Source organism: Sinocyclocheilus grahami, unplaced genomic scaffold, assembly GCF_001515645.1.
Source record: "Sinocyclocheilus grahami isolate Dianchi unplaced genomic scaffold, SAMN03320097.WGS_v1.1 scaffold475.1, whole genome shotgun sequence".
NCBI classification, from domain to species: Eukaryota; Metazoa; Chordata; class Actinopteri; order Cypriniformes; family Cyprinidae; genus Sinocyclocheilus; species Sinocyclocheilus grahami.
In genome coordinates this window covers 168,679-188,900 of record NW_015505654.1, presented here as the reverse complement: position 1 = coordinate 188,900, position 20,222 = coordinate 168,679, and the positions used below count along the sequence as shown (strand labels likewise).

Below are 20,222 nucleotides of genomic sequence, written 5' to 3'. Positions count from 1 at the left end.
CACAAAGAATTGTTCATGACACAGAATCTGTACCAATATCGTGGACCATAAGCATCACTTGGCCACTGTGTGTACTGTAGTTTGGGCTCCTCCTCAGTGCATCCTGTAAATGTTGTCACACTCTTAAAAATAAAGGGGCTTCACAATGCCATAGAAAAACCTTTTTGTCTAAATGGTTTCATAAAAAAAATTTAAAATCTGAAGATCCTTTACGTTTCACAAAAGGTTCTTTGTGGCGAAAGAAGGTTCTTCAGATTATAAAAAGTTGAGAAAAAGATGGTTCTTTAAAGAACCTTTGACTGAATGGTTCTTTGTGGAAACAAAAATGGTTCTGTGAAGGTTTAAGCACCTTTATTTTTAAGAGTGTATTTCTTAATTAGTAAAATGCAATTTTATAGGAGGAGTTAAATCATGTAGACAACAGGTTAAGTAAAAATATTAAAATGCAGTAACACATAAATATAGCAAAAGGCTCCTCTTTATAGTAGGGATGCACCGATGTGAAAATTTTGTCCGATACCAATAACTGATAATTCTTTATTTTTGAAAGCCGATAACCGATATGTTGGCACAATATTACAACGTACAATTGCACAAAAGGCTGCAAACGAACAGCGCGCGTCTGAAGTGTCTCTTAAGGAAATAATGCATTATTTATCGGCTTAAAGATATCGGCCAAATTTTCTTATCGGGCCGATACCGATAACAGAAAAAATTAGCATTTATCGGCCGATACCGATATGGTGGCCGATATATCGTGCATCCCTACTTTATAGTTATTTTTCTAGCTGACTGATGAGCTTATGGACATCGAATTGTTATTCTGAGGTAAATGTATATTACGTTGCAATGTTTACAAGCTTTACATGTTTTCTGCAGTTTGAAACACTGAATGAGCTTTTATATGAGACATTTCAGTAAGTTGTACTGTAGGCTCTCTTATAAAATAGCCTACCTTTTGATATTAATTCATGTTCATTATGTACAGAGGCGGACAGTAACTAAGTACATTTACTAGAGTATTGTACTTAAGTACACTTTTTGAGTATCTGTACTTTACTTGAGTATTATTTTTCTGGGAACTTATGACTTTAACTTCACTACATTTGAAAGACAAATATTGTACTTTTCACTCCACTACATTTCTATCAAGGTCCTCGAAGTAGAAAGTCGTTACTATGTAACAGCTTTGAAAGTCAGTGGGTGATTTTTTTCTTCTCTAAAACGTGACTTTCTTTTTTTTCAGACAGTTTATCAGTAATCACTCTTGTAGGGCTACATGATTTCTCAGCATTTTTTGAACACTGACTAGCTGCAAATGTGACATTTATTTACAACAATTCAATAATAAAAAGTTAATATTGTGTTATATATTAGACACAATATTGTCTGATTTTGCTAAATTGTGTATATGGAAATATTACCTATAAAGCCACAGAAGAACTATTGTGTAAAACACAAAAGGTGTTGGACTGAAGCAGAACTGCACAGACCATTCTGTGTGTGACATCAAAGTACTGCAAGAGCGATTAGACAGCATTTTTTAACATTTTTGTCTTGATGTCAAATAAGTCTTGCTGTTTTGCGTTTTTGTTAAAGCAGTGTTGCTGTTGTAAAGTTGTACAGCTACAGTTGTATTGCTGGGTTTTAAAGCAGGTTTGATTTTTTTCTTCCTTACTCTGTATTTACAGGATTTCACTGTCCACTCTGTTCAAAAGGTTTTTAACATTCTAAAAGCTCTTTATTCCAAAGAGACTACAAGCTAGTCAGTGTATTCAGCAGGTGTAATGTATTCTATGTTGCTTCAGAAGTATCGCAAGAATTACGTACAACAATAAAACATTGACATAAAAAAGGACATTTCCTTTTGGTACTTAAGTACTTTTAAAAGCAAGTACTTCTGTACTTTTACTTAAGTAAAAATCTGTCTTTACAACTTTACTTGTAATGGAGTAATATTTGACCAGCAGTATCTGTACTTTCTCTTAAGTAATGGAGTTGAGTTCTTTGTCCGCCTCTGATTATGTATTACAGTAGTAAAGAGAAAGATTAAATGGGTTCACTTGCCGCTTGAACTGAGGCGCTAAAACGACCGCGCCTGCCGCGTTAAAGAGCGGCAAAAACAAAACCGTATTTATTGTTTGAATTTCGTTATGAATTTTGAATGATAAATAACACTTTCACTTCGCACCTCTCCGTCATTTCGATCTCTCTCGCACTGCACAACTGAGCTGTGTTTAGCAGGTGTGCTGCAGAGATGAGGACTGTTTGAAACTCTTTTTTTCCACTAAAACGTTGATGCGCATAGTCTCAGTTTAATACGCGAACATAACAAAAGATGTGATCTCAAAACAATCAGGAAAAAAGACATTACATGCAAATTTTTAAGTTATAATATGTAAATACATAGGCCTAGTCGCCAGTGGCAACCTCAGCAAAAACTTCACTCGCAATTGAATATTTTTGGTCGCAAATGCGACCGTTTTAGTCGCAGTTTGGAGCCCTGACACCCCTGCACATCACTTTGATATCTGTGAGAAGGTTTTTTTGTGTCTGTTGTAGTCATTCATCCCTGTGATTAGTGGTGCTTGCTGAGGAAAGTATCGCTATAAGTATTGCTCATATTTAGGCATTTAATTTTGCTGCATTCCACACCATATCAGCTAAAGACAAGAATGATGCTTCAATTTGTGTGCTAAAAAAAAGATGTGTGTTATTACTTTTCAAAGCAAGAAGTTTTGTGAGTTAACTTGAAACCTTCATAATTTCATGTTCAGAAAAGGTTCATTATTAGAAGTAGTAGTAGTAGTAGTATTGTTTGTTTATATGCTTGTTTTAGGCTTCCAGGTTTATGGTATATTGTCATGTTTGTTATCTCTTAGCAACAACTGGAGGAGGAGGCAGCAAAGCCTGTAGAGCCAGAAAAGCCAGTGACGCCACCCCCTGTGGAACACAAACATCGCAGCATCGTCCAGATCATTTATGATGAGAACCGGGTATGAACACATTAATACATCGTGTTTTACTCTCACACTCAGAAACCTAGCAGATTGTGCTCTTTATAGATCATGTTTAATTGTTGTTAAAGTGTGCTTAGACTATTCACAGTGAGCAAATGCTTTCCTGAGAGTCTTTGAACACCTCTCGGAGAAGATAATCAATGACTGAATGAACTCAGTTAGTTTTTTTTTGTTTTTTACGTTTTATTGTTGACAGAGTGTGATGTGACTGTCGAAGACAGTGGTCTCCAAGCTGGTCCTGCAGAGTTTAGCTCTTACTTGCCTCAACACACCTGCCTGGAAGTTTTTAGTACGCCTAGTAAGACCTTGATTAGCTAGGTGTGTTTAATTAGGGTTGGAGCTAAACTCTGCAGGACGCCGGCCCTCCAGGACCGGTTTGGAGATTATTTTATTTTTGGAGTTTTGTATTTCTGCCTGTCGATTGTTGTCTGATCAGCCAAGAACTGATGTCTTATGAATGTAATTTCTCTTTGTTTATTCTTTGCTCACTTTTAAAATTTAAATTGTATCTCTGTGTGTCCGTTGTGTAATCTGGACACTTAAATGTAGCAATTATGTTCAAAGGCCTTTTTTTTTTTGCTTGTTTTGGAAGAAAAGTTTACTGAGCACAGTAACAGATGAGACTTAGAAATAAAGTGGGTGAGAGAGAAAGAAGTACAGATGGAGAAAGTGAGGCAAAACTATAGCACCCATCTGGTCTGGGAGCATCACTGAAGAATCAAGAAGCAGTTGCACACACGGACAACACATACACTTGGTAGATGCTTGCAACTGTTAACAAAAACAGATTGTAACTTTTGAGTGTAAAGAATTGTGGGATTGAGTAATGGAGGCGTTTCCTAGACAGAACACTGCTGCTCAGGAAATGGTGATTCTTTTTTTGGGGCATGTTTATTTTTACTCCCTTTCACCCTGGAGGAGAAAATGTTTTCCAAACAAGTGATACATTTTTTTGTCAGCTTAATTTGTATTTCTGCTGTTAAAACATGCACAGGCTCACATTTTCTCTCTCTCTATCAAAGCTAGAAGTCAACAAATGAGAGCACAGTTTGTTCGCTTAGTGTGGTGTGTCAGCAGGCAGACTATCTAACCACAAGGAAATACATATTTTTTTTTACCAACATTCTCACTCTGTTGTGTCACAGAAAAAGGCAGAAGAAGCCCATAAGATACTGGAAGGGTTGGGGCCTAAAGTGGAGCTGGTGAGTACTGTGGGAAATTGTTTTCTAATGCAATAGATTGTGTGAGTTTGTTCATCTAGCTAATCTGCAGCCATTTCCTCTGTCTCTCCACAGCCTCTGTACAACCAGCCCTCTGATACTAAAGTCTACCATGACAACATTAAGACGTGAGTGTCCGCTCTCTGTAAGCTTAACAGTAAATAATTCTAATAGTGACTTTGACAGGAGAAGTCAGAAGTGTGGGAAATGAACTGCACAGGCTAGATGATTAGTTCAGAATTTGGTCTGTGTTGACTAGATGTTGATCCCGTGACATCAGTGACTACTTTTTTTTTCTAGGGAATATTGGTTATTAGCCAATATTAGAAGTTTACAACATTTTCTGTTAAAGTAATCCTTTGCTGTCATTTAATTTAATCTCTAAAAACAGTACTAATTTAATTATACTTTTAATTTATTTAGACAAAATAACAAACAAACTATTTATTGCCTTATCAGTATCAGCCAGAATTTTAATATCTTGTATACCCACATTTTCTGGGTCCCATTTAGGGCTTTCACAATATCATATTTTCACTATATGATTTTTGTGTGAAATAAATTCACAATAAAGGTATTATAACAAAATCTATAGAAATGGCAATTAAATAAATTAAATTAAATAATGCTATCGGTATTAGCCACACAATGCATTGTGGGTTGTCTTTTATTTTTTTTATTTTTTCTGACACGTGGCAAACAGCATTAGGGTGCAAGACTGCCACCTTCTATGTTTAATGCGTCAACCAGAATTATTTCTTATGTTATCATGTGTAATACAGTATTAACACAATATGAAAATTTCATTATTTTAAATATAACCGTTATTGTCAATAATACCAGTTTATTGCGACAGCCCTAGTCCCAATATATTTGCACGTCACTGTTTTTCTATAGTAAAATGTAACCGGCAAATAGATTTGCCTTTATGTGAGGGTTAAAGTGAAACTGCCCTTTGCAAAGCATTATACAAGTTAAACACAGTGGAGACTCTGAAGATGGTCTGTGTTCCCTTGGAGTTTTGAAAAAAAGGCTGATGCAAACTATAAAAGAGAAGTGAACGGGACATGACTGTTTTTATCAGAAAGCAGCACGAACCTTGAGGTGCATATTTGTAAGCTTTCATTTCTCACCCACAACATCTTGGCTGTCAGATACTTTCAAGCAGCCAACAGGCAGGTGATGTGGCATGATGTGTGCTGAGTCATTTACACGAGGCAAACAACGACTAGCCAACTAATCCACTTGTTGATTAGGAAACATGAGTAGTCATGCAAGCCTTGCATGATGTGGGTACAATAATAGTCTCTCCTGATTTCACAGCAGCAGACAGACAAAGGCAAGTGTCTGACTGATACTTCAGTGTGTGTGTGTGGTTATCACTGATGGGAAGTCTGTCTGTGTAGGTGGCTAAAAGTAAAACTGCTGTGTGTATGTAGACAGCTGAAAGTCGGTCGGTCTGTCTGTGTGTTGCGTCCGGTCGACTCAGACAGTCTTCCATGTAGAGGAGGGGGTGTGTATGTGAGGAGGAAAATCACAATTATCATAAATCAGCAGAAAACAGTACAATCACAGACTAGCATGTAAAATTTTTGACTCAGACAGTATAATTCAGTAAGGATGTCGCCGATACACGATATTACCATGCATGGGTTGGTGGGGCAAGAGAGAGACACTCTGCACTTTTCATAGATTATTTCATAACTATTTGGTGTTTTAAACCACGCGAGCGTGAGACAGAAAGAATGGAAGTGCCAATAATCGAAATAATATACTTTCATAGCATACTGATAAACTAGCATGTTAAATATAAAAATATTTAAAACAGCTAATTCATATATATTCGGATACAACAGTCATACATCGCTATAAGGACTTTGCGTACTGTGACAAGTTTGCTGCATCTGCGCACTGAAATTCAGTCTAAAAGGTCTGCAAAATCAGTCAACGGTGAAAATCAAAAGTAGATTTATTTTAAAGACCAACAGTTTAACACTAACTATTGGACAAAAACGAACACGTTAAATATAAAGTATTTAAAACAGGAAAGTTCATATATTTGGAGTAAAGTTAAATTAAACCGATCTGCACGTTTTTATAATAATGATGATAAAGAATAAGCATCAATATTTTTTGTTAATGTGCTGTAAAGAAAACGAAATGCTGATGACGATGCAGTTTTCGGCATGTTCATTCATACAGATGTTTGGAAAAGATGTCTCTTTTAGCACTCTAGACATAATTTGTAAATATAGGTTTATCACCTTACAGTTCAATTTTGATGTGAGCTCAGTTTTATAGTCTGTTTTTAAAACATTTCCAATGAGGACGAGAAGTGTGTTTCTAAATTCAGAAATTTAATGATAATAGCCGAATAATAATAGGCCGCCTAATAATAATAATAATAATAATTTATAGGGCTGGGTTTTAAAGGGGTCATATGATGCGATTACAATTTTTCCTTTCTCTTTGGAGTGTTACAAGCTCTTGGTGCATAAAGAAGATCTGTAAAGTTGCAAAGACTAAAGTCTCAAATCCAAAGAGATATTCTTTATAAAAGTTAAGCATTAACCACGCCTACCTAAAGCGGCTCGTTCTAACACGCCCCCACATGTCTAGACATGAAGATTTGCATAACGCCGCCCAAATGTTCACGCAAAGAAAGAAGGTGTAACTTTTATTCTCGCTGTAGTATTGTTGCCGCCGCCATGTCGTGGAGACGCTGTGGGCTTTGTTGTGAGAGCGAAACTACTTTGTTTGGTCTTCCAAAAGAGGACGATATCTGCTTCGTCATGCCTAGAGCTGATCTGTGCTAGTCGCTGAGGGAATACATCAACTTCGTGCGGTGGATCGCCGGATCGGCTTTAACCGTGGACGAAGCGGAGTCCAGCCCGGGGTCGTCACATGTGGTTGCCGCTCCTTCGGCGAATCCGCCGGGCATGCCGTTCTCGACCCCGCCGCCTCTGCTCACTCTAGCCTGGCTTCAAACACCAAATACACAAAATAATGTTCTTTTTAGCAGCATCATATGACCCCTTTAACACAAATATCACAATTCGATTTGATTATCCTTCCCAAGCTTGTGATTCGATTCCGATTCAATTCAATAATGATTATTTTGGATATATATATATATATCAGGTACAGGACATGGCAAATTTTCTCAAGGAAAAAAAAATCTGAAATAATGCTGAGAGTCTATAATATGGAAGGTTGAAATTTGCTGATTTATATACAAACACTTTTTAAATTACATAATTATATTTCTACTCCAATTCTTCTTTTTAAATATAAACATTTAAATGGTGGTCACAAAAACTTGACCAATTTATTCAAACATAAATTAAATATTGAAGAACAGTAAAAAAAAAAACATTATAATGAATATGTTATATGGTGCATATTTAGCAAAATGCTCCTCTCTAGAGTTCATTTTTGTTGCTGACTAATGAGTTTATGGTCACCAAATCTGTTTTTCTGTGGTAAATGTGACGTTACGTGATGTATTGTTTGCAAGCTATTGTCGTCTTTCCGCATTTGAAACACTGATTGAGCGACAGGATATGGGTTTCGTTAAGTTGTACTCTTTCATTTAACAAACCTTTGGATGTTCATTAATGTTTATTTCATGATGTAACTGCTATTAAAGCAGAGGAGATGATTAGTTCAGCTTTGCGCTGGCGCTTCTAACTGAGGCACAACAGTGATCTGTCACTCCACATTAAACAGTGGCAAAATGGCATTTAATATTTGAATATTGTAATAAAATGGACAGAATTTTAAATCTGAGACTTTGTTTCATATCAAAAATAATCACAAAGCTTTTTGCAATTTATTGGATGGGAGACACGCTACAATTCTTGGGATTTATGAATCTATATAGTTTCATAAAAATGAGAATCGATTAAAATATTAAAATCGAGAATATAAGATATTTTTTACCCAGACCAAATAATTTAATACATTAATAGGAGAATGAACCTAATATCATCTTGACTATCGACAAAGACATCTGCTATCGTCGATATCTCTGACTATCCTCGATACACGATTCTATCGTCTATCGGCACAACCCTAATCTTTCAAAAAAAAGAATTAATAATAAATGTTTCATGAGCAGCAAATCAGCATATTAGAGTGATTTCTGAAGGATCACGTGACACTGAAGACTGACGTAATGGCTGCTGAAAAATCTGCTTTGCCATCACATCAATAAATTAAATTTCAAAATATGTTAAAATAAAGATGTTATTTTAAATTGTAATATTTAACAACTTTTGTGGGTTTTTTTGTATATTTGAATCAAATAAATGCAGCCTTGGCAATAAGAGACTTCTTTCAGAAATTTTTTTAAATTACCGACCCCAAACTTTTAAACGGTAGATTTAAAAAAATAAATAAATAAAGGCTGAAATAAACTGTGTTGTGCACAGCTTACTTCAGTGATCCACCAAATGCATGAAGGAATAAAGATGTTAATGGCATTAAATTACTTTGAATGTTATAATATTATATCAAACCTGGAGTAAGAGTCATTAATATTCATTCATTTAGCAGGTGCTTTTATCCAAAGCAACAAAAGCAAGTCATTCTAGGAAGACAGTAACAGGAGAAGTGCCACAGGAATTACACAGAGATGGGGATGGTATCGTTAAGGTTTTAACGGTATTACTACTCTTACCGATACTGCTTATCGATTTGGTACTTTAACGGTATTCTTATCGGTACTTTTTGTTTTATATATATATATATATATGACAAATTAAGAGCTGAATTAACATTGCTTTATATTCTGAAATGTAAAATAAATATTTAATGAAATGAATATAAAACATAAATTTGTAAATGCACCAGTGTGCAGGCATTTTTAGTGTTTTATACATAAGATAAGATACAGTAAGAACATGAACAAAGAAACAAAGTAAAACAAACTGACAAATACAATAAAACAAATATACAAATGAAATAAACAGTGCTGTCATTTTTCCATGAAGTTCTACTAGCATTACTGTTCAGGTATGTAATAGCCTACAAAATAAATCTAAAAGTAATCAAATATAAATGAACACTGCATAGTTTTCAGTGTATGTATTGATAGATTAATGCTTATTAATGCTATAACGTTATTCATTATTTTGATGGCCCAAGCTCCAGTCTGTCACTTGAAGACAATATATTGACACGCATCGAATTTTCTCCCAACTGTTCTCCTCCACGTAAGACATAAACTGTGTTTAAGTAAATACTCTAAGCCGGTCATTTTGACATATTTTTGTGTGTATTTGATCGATTGGACATGTGCCCGAAGCTCAAAGTGTAATTTGTTTGTCCGTTTGGAGCGCGCCGCGCGCACACATTTCAGCCTGAGGAACAGCGTCTCTTGTGCGGATTGTGCTTTCAATGTTTAATTATCAAACATGTCCCCCAATTTAGCAACAGTAAAGACGGCATCTTACAACAATCACTGATTGAGCTGATTCTGACGTTAAGTTTGGGTTTTCGGGAGGAACGAATGCGCACCGCTGTGAAGGGAAAGAAGTTGCGATATGAAACGCAGCTAGTTTTTAATAGCTTTACCTTGTGTCTTCTTTTGTATAACCCTTAGAAGCCAAAATCGAAATAAAAAAATAAAATTAGCTTAAGAAAACAGCCACAGGCCTAAAGTGTAAGCAGATGTTTGAATGTTTAGTTCTCTCTTCTATCATAATTAAACAGGGCTTTCATGTTGCGCGTGCTGAAGCTCCTCCGCGTGGGAGCAATCTCGCTTCTGAATTGCGAATAGCAAGAATGCATCATAGACAAATGTTTGAAAAACAGCTGGCGACTCTGGTGAGATAGAATTTGCAAGATAATGTGTATATATAGCAATAATAAATGTATGTGTGTTTAATTTATTTTTTCCATTACCGATAGCAGAACCGTTAACGTTAGAGCTTATCGATACTCCGGTCTTTCATAATTTAGCCCCGGGATCGATTAAATACCGGGTTTTGGAACCCATCCCTACACAGAGAGATGCAAAAGTATAAGTCGGAGATGTATAAGTTTAAGTCGGAGATGTCGGAGATATAGAGTTGGAGATGAGACGGAAGAAAAAGGGTAGGGAGTGTTTTTAAAGAGTAAGAAAGTAAACACACTAACAGTTTTGAGTCAAGAGCTCCTGGAAGAATTGTATCTTGAGGCATTTTTGAAAGTAGAGACTAGAAAGAGATTCAGCTCTTCTGATGGAGTTGGCAGCACTCATAAAGAGAGGCCGTGATTCACCATGCTTGTCTGTGGGCAGGTTGTATATCAGCAGAGAGATCTTGTTCAGTGTGCAGTGTTTGCTCCTTTTATGAGAGGGAATGTAAACACTGGTTTTTATTGCTGCAGGAATCATATGATGAGGAAGAAGCTGATTCTGTTTTTCAAGAGGAGGAACCATGCACGCAAACAGCGGGTAAGTGTCTCTCTCTCTCTTGTGCCATGTCAGTGAATGCATGTGTTTGAGTGCATGTTGAGTAAGTGCTCCTCCATCAGGTGTGGTGACTGAAGTTACAGAGAAACTAGAATATTTGTGGAAAAATCAAGAATGATGTAAGCACATACATTTGCAGATGCAAGTTTGGCTTTTGTTTACGCATAGAAATACATCTGCTTGTGTGCACTTTATGATCACGTTTAGTTTGTTAGTTAATAAATAGATGTGTGGGGCAAATATTTATAAAGCTAGATGGAGATGTTACTTTATGATTAATTGATAAAAACAAGTAACAGATACTAATCATACGTTGTGGGAACAGTGATCTGTGAGTCATTTCATTTGCATAAGGAGTTCCATGTTAATCTCTACAGTTTATTGAACATGCCCTTATTTGAATATCAGTCCAATTTTTTGCTTATGATTTATAATTTGTCATCTCTGTCTGGACTTACATTGTCAGAAGAGGTTAGATGTTCTTATCATGTATCTTATGTTATGATGCCTCTAAATCTGTGGTCTAACTAAATTAGGGTTGTAACGTTATACCGGTATGACGGTTTATCACGGTTTGAACTTGTACGGTTATAATACCGTGAACATTTGCATAACTACATTTTAAAAAAACAAATTAATGAAAAAAAAATCGCACTTGCGCATATGCAGCTTCTTTTCTCTCTGCTGCTTACACACACATGCAGTGGAGAAAATGGCAGAGACACAGATTATATTTAATCTCCATCCCCCACCGAAAAAGAAGTTAAAATCTGCAGAATGGGAATACTTCTGATATTTAAAAAAAAAAAAATGGCCGTGGGGTTGTCCATGAGGACGGATATCCAATTAGCAAAAAATGTGGACGCAAAGTGGCTGGAAAAGAAGGCAATACATCCAACGTGTTCGCTCATATTTGTGAACTCCATCCCTCCGTGCAGATAAAGGTATGTCGCATTTATAACAAGTTATAAGTTCAGGCCGTATGATTTCCATGAGGCAGAGGGAATCGTGAACATGGAATTTACAGTATAACGCGGATGTCGCGTAAAACAGGCAATCTGATGGATCGATAAATCAAAAGTATATATAATATGTGTCTGTGAATATTAAATCGCAAAGAAACTGCTATATAAATAATCTGCTTGTTTCTGCATGTCTCGGAGTAGTTCCATTTTATGTACTACATGCTAAAGTACGCACGACGCTAAAAGTGTTTTCAGCATCTGCTTAAACATGAACATCAGCAGAGCTGCTCTGAAAGAAAACTTCAATAAACATTTCCTAGTTTTATTTGAGAAAAACCATTGTCAAATTGGTCAGATTTAACTTGATATTATGACAGAAATATATTAGCATTGTACAATAGAATGTACTTCAAAGTTATAATAACAACAATAATAATATTCTTTATAATAAGAGAATTATTTTAAATATTGGCTTTAAGAAATATCATGTTTGTTAGCTCTTTGCCAAAAATAAAAGTTGTTAAAGTTTCATTTGATAACATTTTACAATCCGTTAAAATGTTAAGGTTTTATGCATTAATTTGATTACCTTGGTTTTTGACAATATATTTGTATTAAACCCATAGGCGAAATTTGCGGGTGGGATGGGTGGGACATGTCCCCACCACTTTTTGCCAAGGTCGATATTGTCCCTACCACTTTTTGAAAGTAATTGAAAAATATATTGCGGAAGGTATGTATTAAAGGGAAAACAAGATCAGCAAATCATTCTTCATAATCTAATTAGGGTGATAAAAAAAACCATTTGACTCCTTACGCATGCATAACTCGTGCAGTGCAATAATGATGTAATTTGCAGCTGTCGCACTTTTCGTAATGTCATTTAGGCTATAGCATTTTATTTTAAAAATGGAGAGCTTCCTTGTGCCAAGTAGGCCTGCCCTCTACTAAAGATTCTTCTAGTCAACTAGTCACACGTTATATTAAATTGATTAATATAATAATATATTAACCATACTTCAATATAGGCTATAGGCAGACGTATTAGGCTAGAGCTTATTCCGGGCTCAAGCTCGCGCATAAAGCAATTGCCTCAAAGCACCGGCAAAGTGATTATGAACGTGTCGGGGGGAAAAGAAGACATTTTAATTATTTATTAATAAACTAGTGCTTTCTGAGTCAGTGTCGGGTGCAAAGATGAGGTTGCCGAATGGCGATGCTGATCGCCGTCTCCACATGGACGTGCCTTTAATAGAAATGCACCTTTTATACGGACTGCAAAATTTAAAAAATATTACATTATCGAGTGGGCGAGTTTTCCTTATATTTATTTTATTATTCATATAACAATTATAATAACCTGTTTTGGTTATATTTACTATTAATTGCAGAAGGTGCACCCAGCAAAAATGACGCGAATATTAATGGTTTTCACGCTTAAGTAAAGTAAAGGACCGCTTCTTAAACCAGAGAAGGTGAACATGTTGGTATTCTTGTGGGGAAAAAAAGAAAACATGCAAGCACTGTCACCGGCAGCAAGTTTAGTTTTACTTTTATTTTTTATGTTTTCATTTTGAAAAGCTTATCTTTGCCGTTTACCTCACATTATGCTATGGAGGCTCTCTTTTATTATTATTTATTTTTTAATTCCTGTTTGCTAAACGTTCTGTAATTTATTAGTCATTATATAGCCTAATACAGCGTGTAGGCCTATGCCATGCCTCATCTTATTCGTTTTTGTTAATAACGTTTTGTAAGCTAGTTTGTCATTGAATCTTAGGCTACTGTTTTATTGTTGTTGTGCATTTTAATTAAAAATAATGAATCAATCTTTTTTTTTTGTCTTAAAAAGTGTACAGATGTAAGCAAAACAGACAATTATATTTTATTGTAAAACCTGACAAGATCATGAAATCGAAAGTGACCGCATCCGAAGCCCAGCTTATAACATGCCAAAAGAGGAACTCCCGTTCACAAAATTCAAATCACATATAATACTACTGATGAAAAAGAACGGGTTGAATGTTAACTACTTTCGTTTCCATATAACTATAAACTACGATAAAAGTTCATCAGCATGCGTTGATTAATAGCATGTTGTAGGCAAAAAAACAAAACAACAAAAAACCTGCTCGTGCAACCAACTGAGAAAGTTAATCGCAAAAGAGCGACCAGTGGGAAGAATGAGTCTGGAGCCCTGAATTGCCCAGTTCCCTCTGTCAATGATCTAGCACCCCCACAGCACCTGCGTTCAAAATTCTCTGGCACCGCCCCTGGTACATCGATGTATTTTTGAAAAGCAAAAATTACGTTTGTCCAACTCTAAACCCAGTCCCCAAGTAAATTAGGTTATTAAATAAAAAACTATCAAAACAAGTTGCGCGGTGTCCCCACCACTTTTCAAAGCAAAGTTACGCCACTGATTAAACCACAAAACACAGAAAAAAAGAGAAAAAAAATCTTATGATTATGATATGATTTCATAGGTCACTATTATTATTAAAATTGTAATAAATTATTAGTAATAAAAGGTGGTAAAGGTTAATGAATTCAATTGATTAATTGATTGTTTTTGGTTATTAAAATGAATAAACCATTAAAGGTGACATATCATGAAAATCTGACTTTTCCAGGTTTTAAGTGCTATAATCAGGTCCCCGGTCCATCTACCAACCAAGGAAACGTAAAAAAGATTAACTCGGTAACTTTGTTTTGGTAAGCCTTTTTCTGCACGCGTCTGATTTCGCTCCCTTGGTGACGTTGCAAAGGGATCTCATTATAATATTACCGCCCCTTAATCTGTCAGTTTCCACCCACGGCGCCATCGTGTTTTCGCAAGCGACAACGGTGTACCAGCTCTAATGCCATGGCGAAAGTTTGAGCAAAACTTACTAACTGTTCTGCCTTTGTCTGCATAGATAAGCACAGAACACTATTTAGATCTAAAATAAACATGCGATTTATTTCCCAGCAGTTTACCTTCACAGACATAACCGACTGTTTTGTAACTCATGTGCATTTTCAACGTAAACTTGTGTGTCAATGAGAACTTAGTTTAGTACTCACATGCTGTGTGGTGGCCGCTTTCTGTCCGTGTGCTTCGGATGTGTGCTCTCTGAAAATAGGATATCATGTTTAAACTCGTATGCTTTAAACCGCGTGATTTCAGCACGATAAACATGATAATCAGAACTATAGCAGATGTTTTTAGCAGGTCCGAGCTGTAAAGGCGCAGCTCTATTCTGGAAAAGGGGGCGGGGAGCAGCTGCTTTTTTGCATTTAAAGAGACAGGCCCGAAAAAACAGCGTGTTTCTGCTTCCACTCAAAATAGGCATTTTCAGAATGATATAATAAATGTGGAGTATTTTGAGCTGAAACTTCACTGACACATTCTGGGGACACCAGAGACTTATATTACATATTGTAAAAAGGGGCATAATATGTCTCCTTTAAAACAAAATACAAAAAATTAAAACGCACAGAATTTGAATAAAAATAAAACATTTTATAGGGCTCTTGTTAATAACTTTAATACCTAAAAAAATTCACTCTGTTTGCCCCATCTAAATTATATTCTGCATCCTTGTGGTCTGCTACACACTTTAATAAAGCATTTGTTCACTCAAAAAACGTGTTCTTATTCTTTTAAGGGTCATTGTTACTGATAAGAATTATTGTTTAATATTTGTCTTGAAACCGTGATGTTTTCTGAGACTATTATCATACCGTGAAAATCTCATACCGTTACAAACCTTAACTACATTTGACACAGTAAAGAAACAAGATTGAAACACTTAAACAAGATATTTTGTCATTAACATGGTTTCTTTTTGTGTGGCGTCATGCTAGGTAGACATTCTGCTACACATAACTGTATATGAAATATTACATGTCTTCTGAATGGCTGTGATTGTGTCCTGTCACAATTTCATCTTTTTGTGGACTGAAAAAAAAAAGTCTTGTCTACACTGTTGAGTTATTTAGGGGCCTCTTATAGATCACCCATGGTTTTGAAGATTGGCCAATTCCCTCTGTGTGTCTCTCTACCTGTTCTCTCTTTCTTTGTGTTTTGTGGTTCAGGAATCTTGAATGGTGATGATTTCTGTAACTCTGTTCTAAAAAATAAGCTGCTCTAGCTGCAAGGAAGCATTATGATTGCTGTTTTTTTAACAGGTTTAGTCTCAGGGAGATATAGTTCAGTGCAATCGCTTGTTAGTAGACTGGGTCGGTCAAACTTGCTGGACTAAGAACAGTCATGGCCGAGTCGAGTGGTGACATGGCCAAAAGCCAAGAGGAAGGTTAACTGTTCAGAGAGAGGAAAAACAAGCCGTTTTTTGTTCTGTGTGAACCATAGATCAGACACAAGCGCACTTGTCTCTCTGTGCAGGTCTTGATCGAGACTCCACTTGTTGAACCTCTTTGTTCTCGCTCCCTCTCTTTCCCTGTTTCTGGCTCAATGTCTCTTTCTGTCTGTCCTGAAAATTAATTTTTTTTTGTAATTTACTCAAGTTGTATCAAACCAGTATGAATTTCTTTCTACAGTCAATGTAGCCATTGACTTCCATAGTATTTTCTTCCATACTAAAATGAACTATTTTTCTAAGTAACAAACAGATTAACTGAAAATTGTAGGAAATCATTTAAATAGTTATTCTTGTCCCAGCAGTAAAATTTATGTTTTAGTCAGTTTTAGTCTAGTTATTATTTATGGTTATTTTTTGTTTTTGAGTTGATTTACCAACATTAACCGAATATAATTTTTGTTAGTTTATTTGGATATTTCCTCAGAATCACTGTAAAATGCCGATTTTGTTTTATTTTGCTAAACTGTTTTCCGTTGATTCCTCAGGAGCAAAAAATTTGCCAGCGGTATGATGAGCTGATGACAGAGTGGGAGAAAAAGTTTGAGCGAATGGAAAACAACCCACGCCGTAAAGCCAAGGAGAGCCGCACACGTGAATACTATGAGAGGCAATTTCCTGAGATCCGCAAACAGCGTGAGCAACAGGAACGCTTCCAGAGGTCAGTCTGGACTCAGTTTCCATGATGACCCAATGAACGCTCTGTCATACACACACACACATTTAAAAGTATTGCTTTTCCCTGACACAGTTGTGATGTAACATCTTGTGTAAACACTTGAGGCGCTGTGTTCTGTCCTGACTGGCAGTTGGCAGTTGGCCAATCAGCATTGAGGAGTCTGTGGGTGCTAGGGTCAAAGGTCAATATGTGATAGCTCCTGGTACAGAGGTTACAGGGCTCCCTGAATTACAGGGAACTCTTTCTGGAACACCACTAAAGCAGAACAGAAGAACATTCACAAACCTCTGACCTTGATTCACCAGAAACACAGACGCTGTTGTTTTTGCTGATATAACAAAATCTTATCAAGCAAAGCAACCAGTTTATAGATATTCCAGTGTATTTTTGCATAAGACTTTGCCAGTATTGCTTTCTGCCTTTGACTTCTTTACCTAAACGTAAGCAAAGATGAAAATTAAAGAACTGTCTCAAAATTTAACATTTCTTTACTACACTTTATTTGACTAAAAAAATAAATAATGTAGTAATGTCATGCAGTTCAGTGAATATGCCAACAACTGCTCTGACTGATTGATTGAGACTAATTAAAAACGAATCCGTTCAAGACTGGGGAATCTTCACTGTATACCATAAATATACATCAATTCTTATTAAATCCGCTAGGGCTGTCACGATTCCTCAAATAAATTAGAGTACTCAGGAAAAAAAATCCTTGATTGCGTTTTGCCTGTATTGATTAACCGGCAAAATACCGGAAGTGGCGCATTCCATGGATGAGAATCCATGAATAGCATTATTATACCGTTTTATTAGGCCGCACGAAATATTAAAATAGGGCTGTGCAAATAATCGAATGCGATTTTCATTCGCATCTCGTCAGTAAAGCCGGTTCTGTGATTAGTAGTGAATCTCCAGCACATGAATTCAGATGGAGCGGCATTTAATACACGGAGCCGTAGTTCACTGACAAGCTACGCAATATCGCGTTCATAATTGGCAATGAATCGCCTGTGATTATGAACGTCTCAAGCTCCATCTTTGCATATGCCGTGACCATGGTATACCACTTTATAGGGCCAATTTCGAGGGCCTCTGTAACACACAGTTTGACCTACAGTCACCAAAATTCATACACGTATAGATGTCGTCAGCCCGAACAACTTTCGCATTGCATATCATTAGCTCTACCCAACAGGAAGTCAGTTATTCTGGGTTTTGTGAAAAACAAATGCGCTGAACTATTTAATACTCTGATTTTGTCTGACTGATTGATTGAGACTAATTAAAAACGAATCCGTTCAAGACTGGGGAATCTTCACTGTATACCATAAATATACATCAATTCTTATTAAATCCGCTAGGGCTGTCACGATTCCTCAAATAAATTAGAGTACTCAGGAAAAAAAATCCTTGATTGCGTTTTGCCTGTATTGATTAACCGGCAAAATACCGGAAGTGGCGCATTCCATGGATGAGAATCCATGAATAGCATTATTATACCGTTTTATTAGGCCGCACGAAATATTAAAATAGGGCTGTGCAAATAATCGAATGCGATTTTCATTCGCATCTCGTCAGTAAAGCCGGTTCTGTGATTAGTAGTGAATCTCCAGCACGTGAATTCAGATGGAGCGGCATTTAATACACGGAGCCGTAGTTCAGTGACAAGCTACGCAATATCGCGTTCATAATTGGCAATGAATCGCCTGTGATTATGAACGTCTCAAGCTCCATCTTTACATATGCCGTGACCATGGTATACCACTTTATAGGGCCAATTTCGAGGGCCTCTGTAACACACAGTTTGACCTACAGTCACCAAAATTCATACACGTATAGATGTCGTCAGCCCGAACAACTTTCGCATTGCATATCATTAGCTCTACCCAACAGGAAGTCAGTTATTCTGGGTTTTGTGAAAAACAAATGCGCTGAACTATTTAATACTCTGATTTTGATGAAACTTCAGCAGTGTGTTTGTTGTATGATACCGATCATGTAGATGTGACTATTAAGAGTCAAAGTTATAGTGCCACCAACTGGCAGCAGGAAGTTTGTCCCTTTTAAAATGCTTTAAAATCAGCCTCTTATTTTTATTTGATTTGCTTTAAACTTCATCTTGTTAATGTCAAAACATGGCATATGTAAAACTGTGAAGAAATTCTGTATATCTTAAATACTGTTGTCATGGCAACATATCAACCTTTAATGTTCTTTTCAGGCGTTTTTAAGGCATTTAACATGCTTAGAATTTCATGAAACTCAACACACACATCCGTATTAATGATAGTTAGACACTGGCAAAAGCTCATTAATGGGTGTGGAGGAGGGGCTCTATAGCGCCACCTTTCGACAAAAGTGTGGGGGGGGGTGTTAATGTTAGCTACAGTCACTGACAAGCTACGCAATATCGCGTTCATAATTGGCAATGAATCGCCTGTGATTATGAACGTCTCAAGCTCCATCTTTGCATATGCCGTGACCATGGTATACCACTTTATAGGGCCAATTTCGAGGGCCTCTGTAACACACAGTTTGACCTACAGTCACCAAAATTCATACACGTATAGATGTCGTCAGCCCGAACAACTTTCGCATTGCATATCATTAGCTCTACCCAACAGGAAGTCAGTTATTCTGGGTTTTGTGAAAAACAAATGCGCTGAACTATTTAATACTCTGATTTTGATGAAACTTCAGCAGTGTGTTTGTTGTATGATACCGATCATGTAGATGTGGCTATTAAGAGTCAAAGTTATAGTGCCACCAACTGGCAGCAGGAAGTTTGTCCCTTTTAAAATGCTTTTAAAATGCTTTTTAATGGTGTTAATGTTAGCTACAGTCACCAAAATCAGTACATGTATTGTTCTCATCAAGCCGGACAACTTTCTAATTTACAGTCATTAGCAATGACCTACAGGAAGTCGGCTATTTTAGTTTGATTGTGGATTTTTGGAAAAATCAGGCTGTGATTTAATGCATACTTCTCCTAGGAGAATCATCCAATTCACACCAAACTTTGTCAACATGATGCCAAAATACTGAAGATGCTATATTGCAAACAGATTTTGGATATCATGAACGGTGTTGCCATGGTGATTTATTAAAATGCCAGTAAAAAAGGAAACAGTATTTTCTTTAAAGTGCATTATCCAATCTCTTCAAAACTTTTTAAGCATGGAAAACAAGTCATTCTGAGAAAACATGTTTAGATTCATAAATTTATAATGCTCAGCAGCCAACAAAAAATGTAAAACTATCAGACATTTCAGCTGACAGATGAAGGCTCTAATACTAAGGTTGTCTGCTAGATGGGGTCATAGGATAAGAAATCTTTTAAGCCTGATCCTGTACTACACAGTTTCCATTAATTAGAATGACAAACCAACAAATACAGTAAGTTAATGTGTACTGTACTGGTAATATAGTTATAATTATTTCACAAATGCTTATAGATTGAACATTTTTAAAAATGCGTATAGATCATGAAAAGTTTTGATAACACTTTACAATAAGA

General features: G+C 36.3%; 1 protein-coding gene across 1 annotated transcript in view; it reads left to right on the top strand.

Moving 5' to 3' along the window:
• LOC107553567 (nuclear receptor corepressor 1-like) overlaps positions 1 to 20,222 on the top strand; it is a 125,538-nt gene that overhangs the window by 14,401 nt on the left and 90,915 nt on the right. The window contains exons 5-9 of the mRNA XM_016235837.1: positions 2,883 to 2,996; positions 4,166 to 4,222; positions 4,316 to 4,368; positions 10,613 to 10,679; positions 16,512 to 16,684. Of these exons, the coding sequence (XP_016091323.1) occupies positions 2,883 to 2,996; positions 4,166 to 4,222; positions 4,316 to 4,368; positions 10,613 to 10,679; positions 16,512 to 16,684 (464 nt within the window). The remainder of the gene's footprint in view (positions 1 to 2,882; positions 2,997 to 4,165; positions 4,223 to 4,315; positions 4,369 to 10,612; positions 10,680 to 16,511; positions 16,685 to 20,222) is intronic.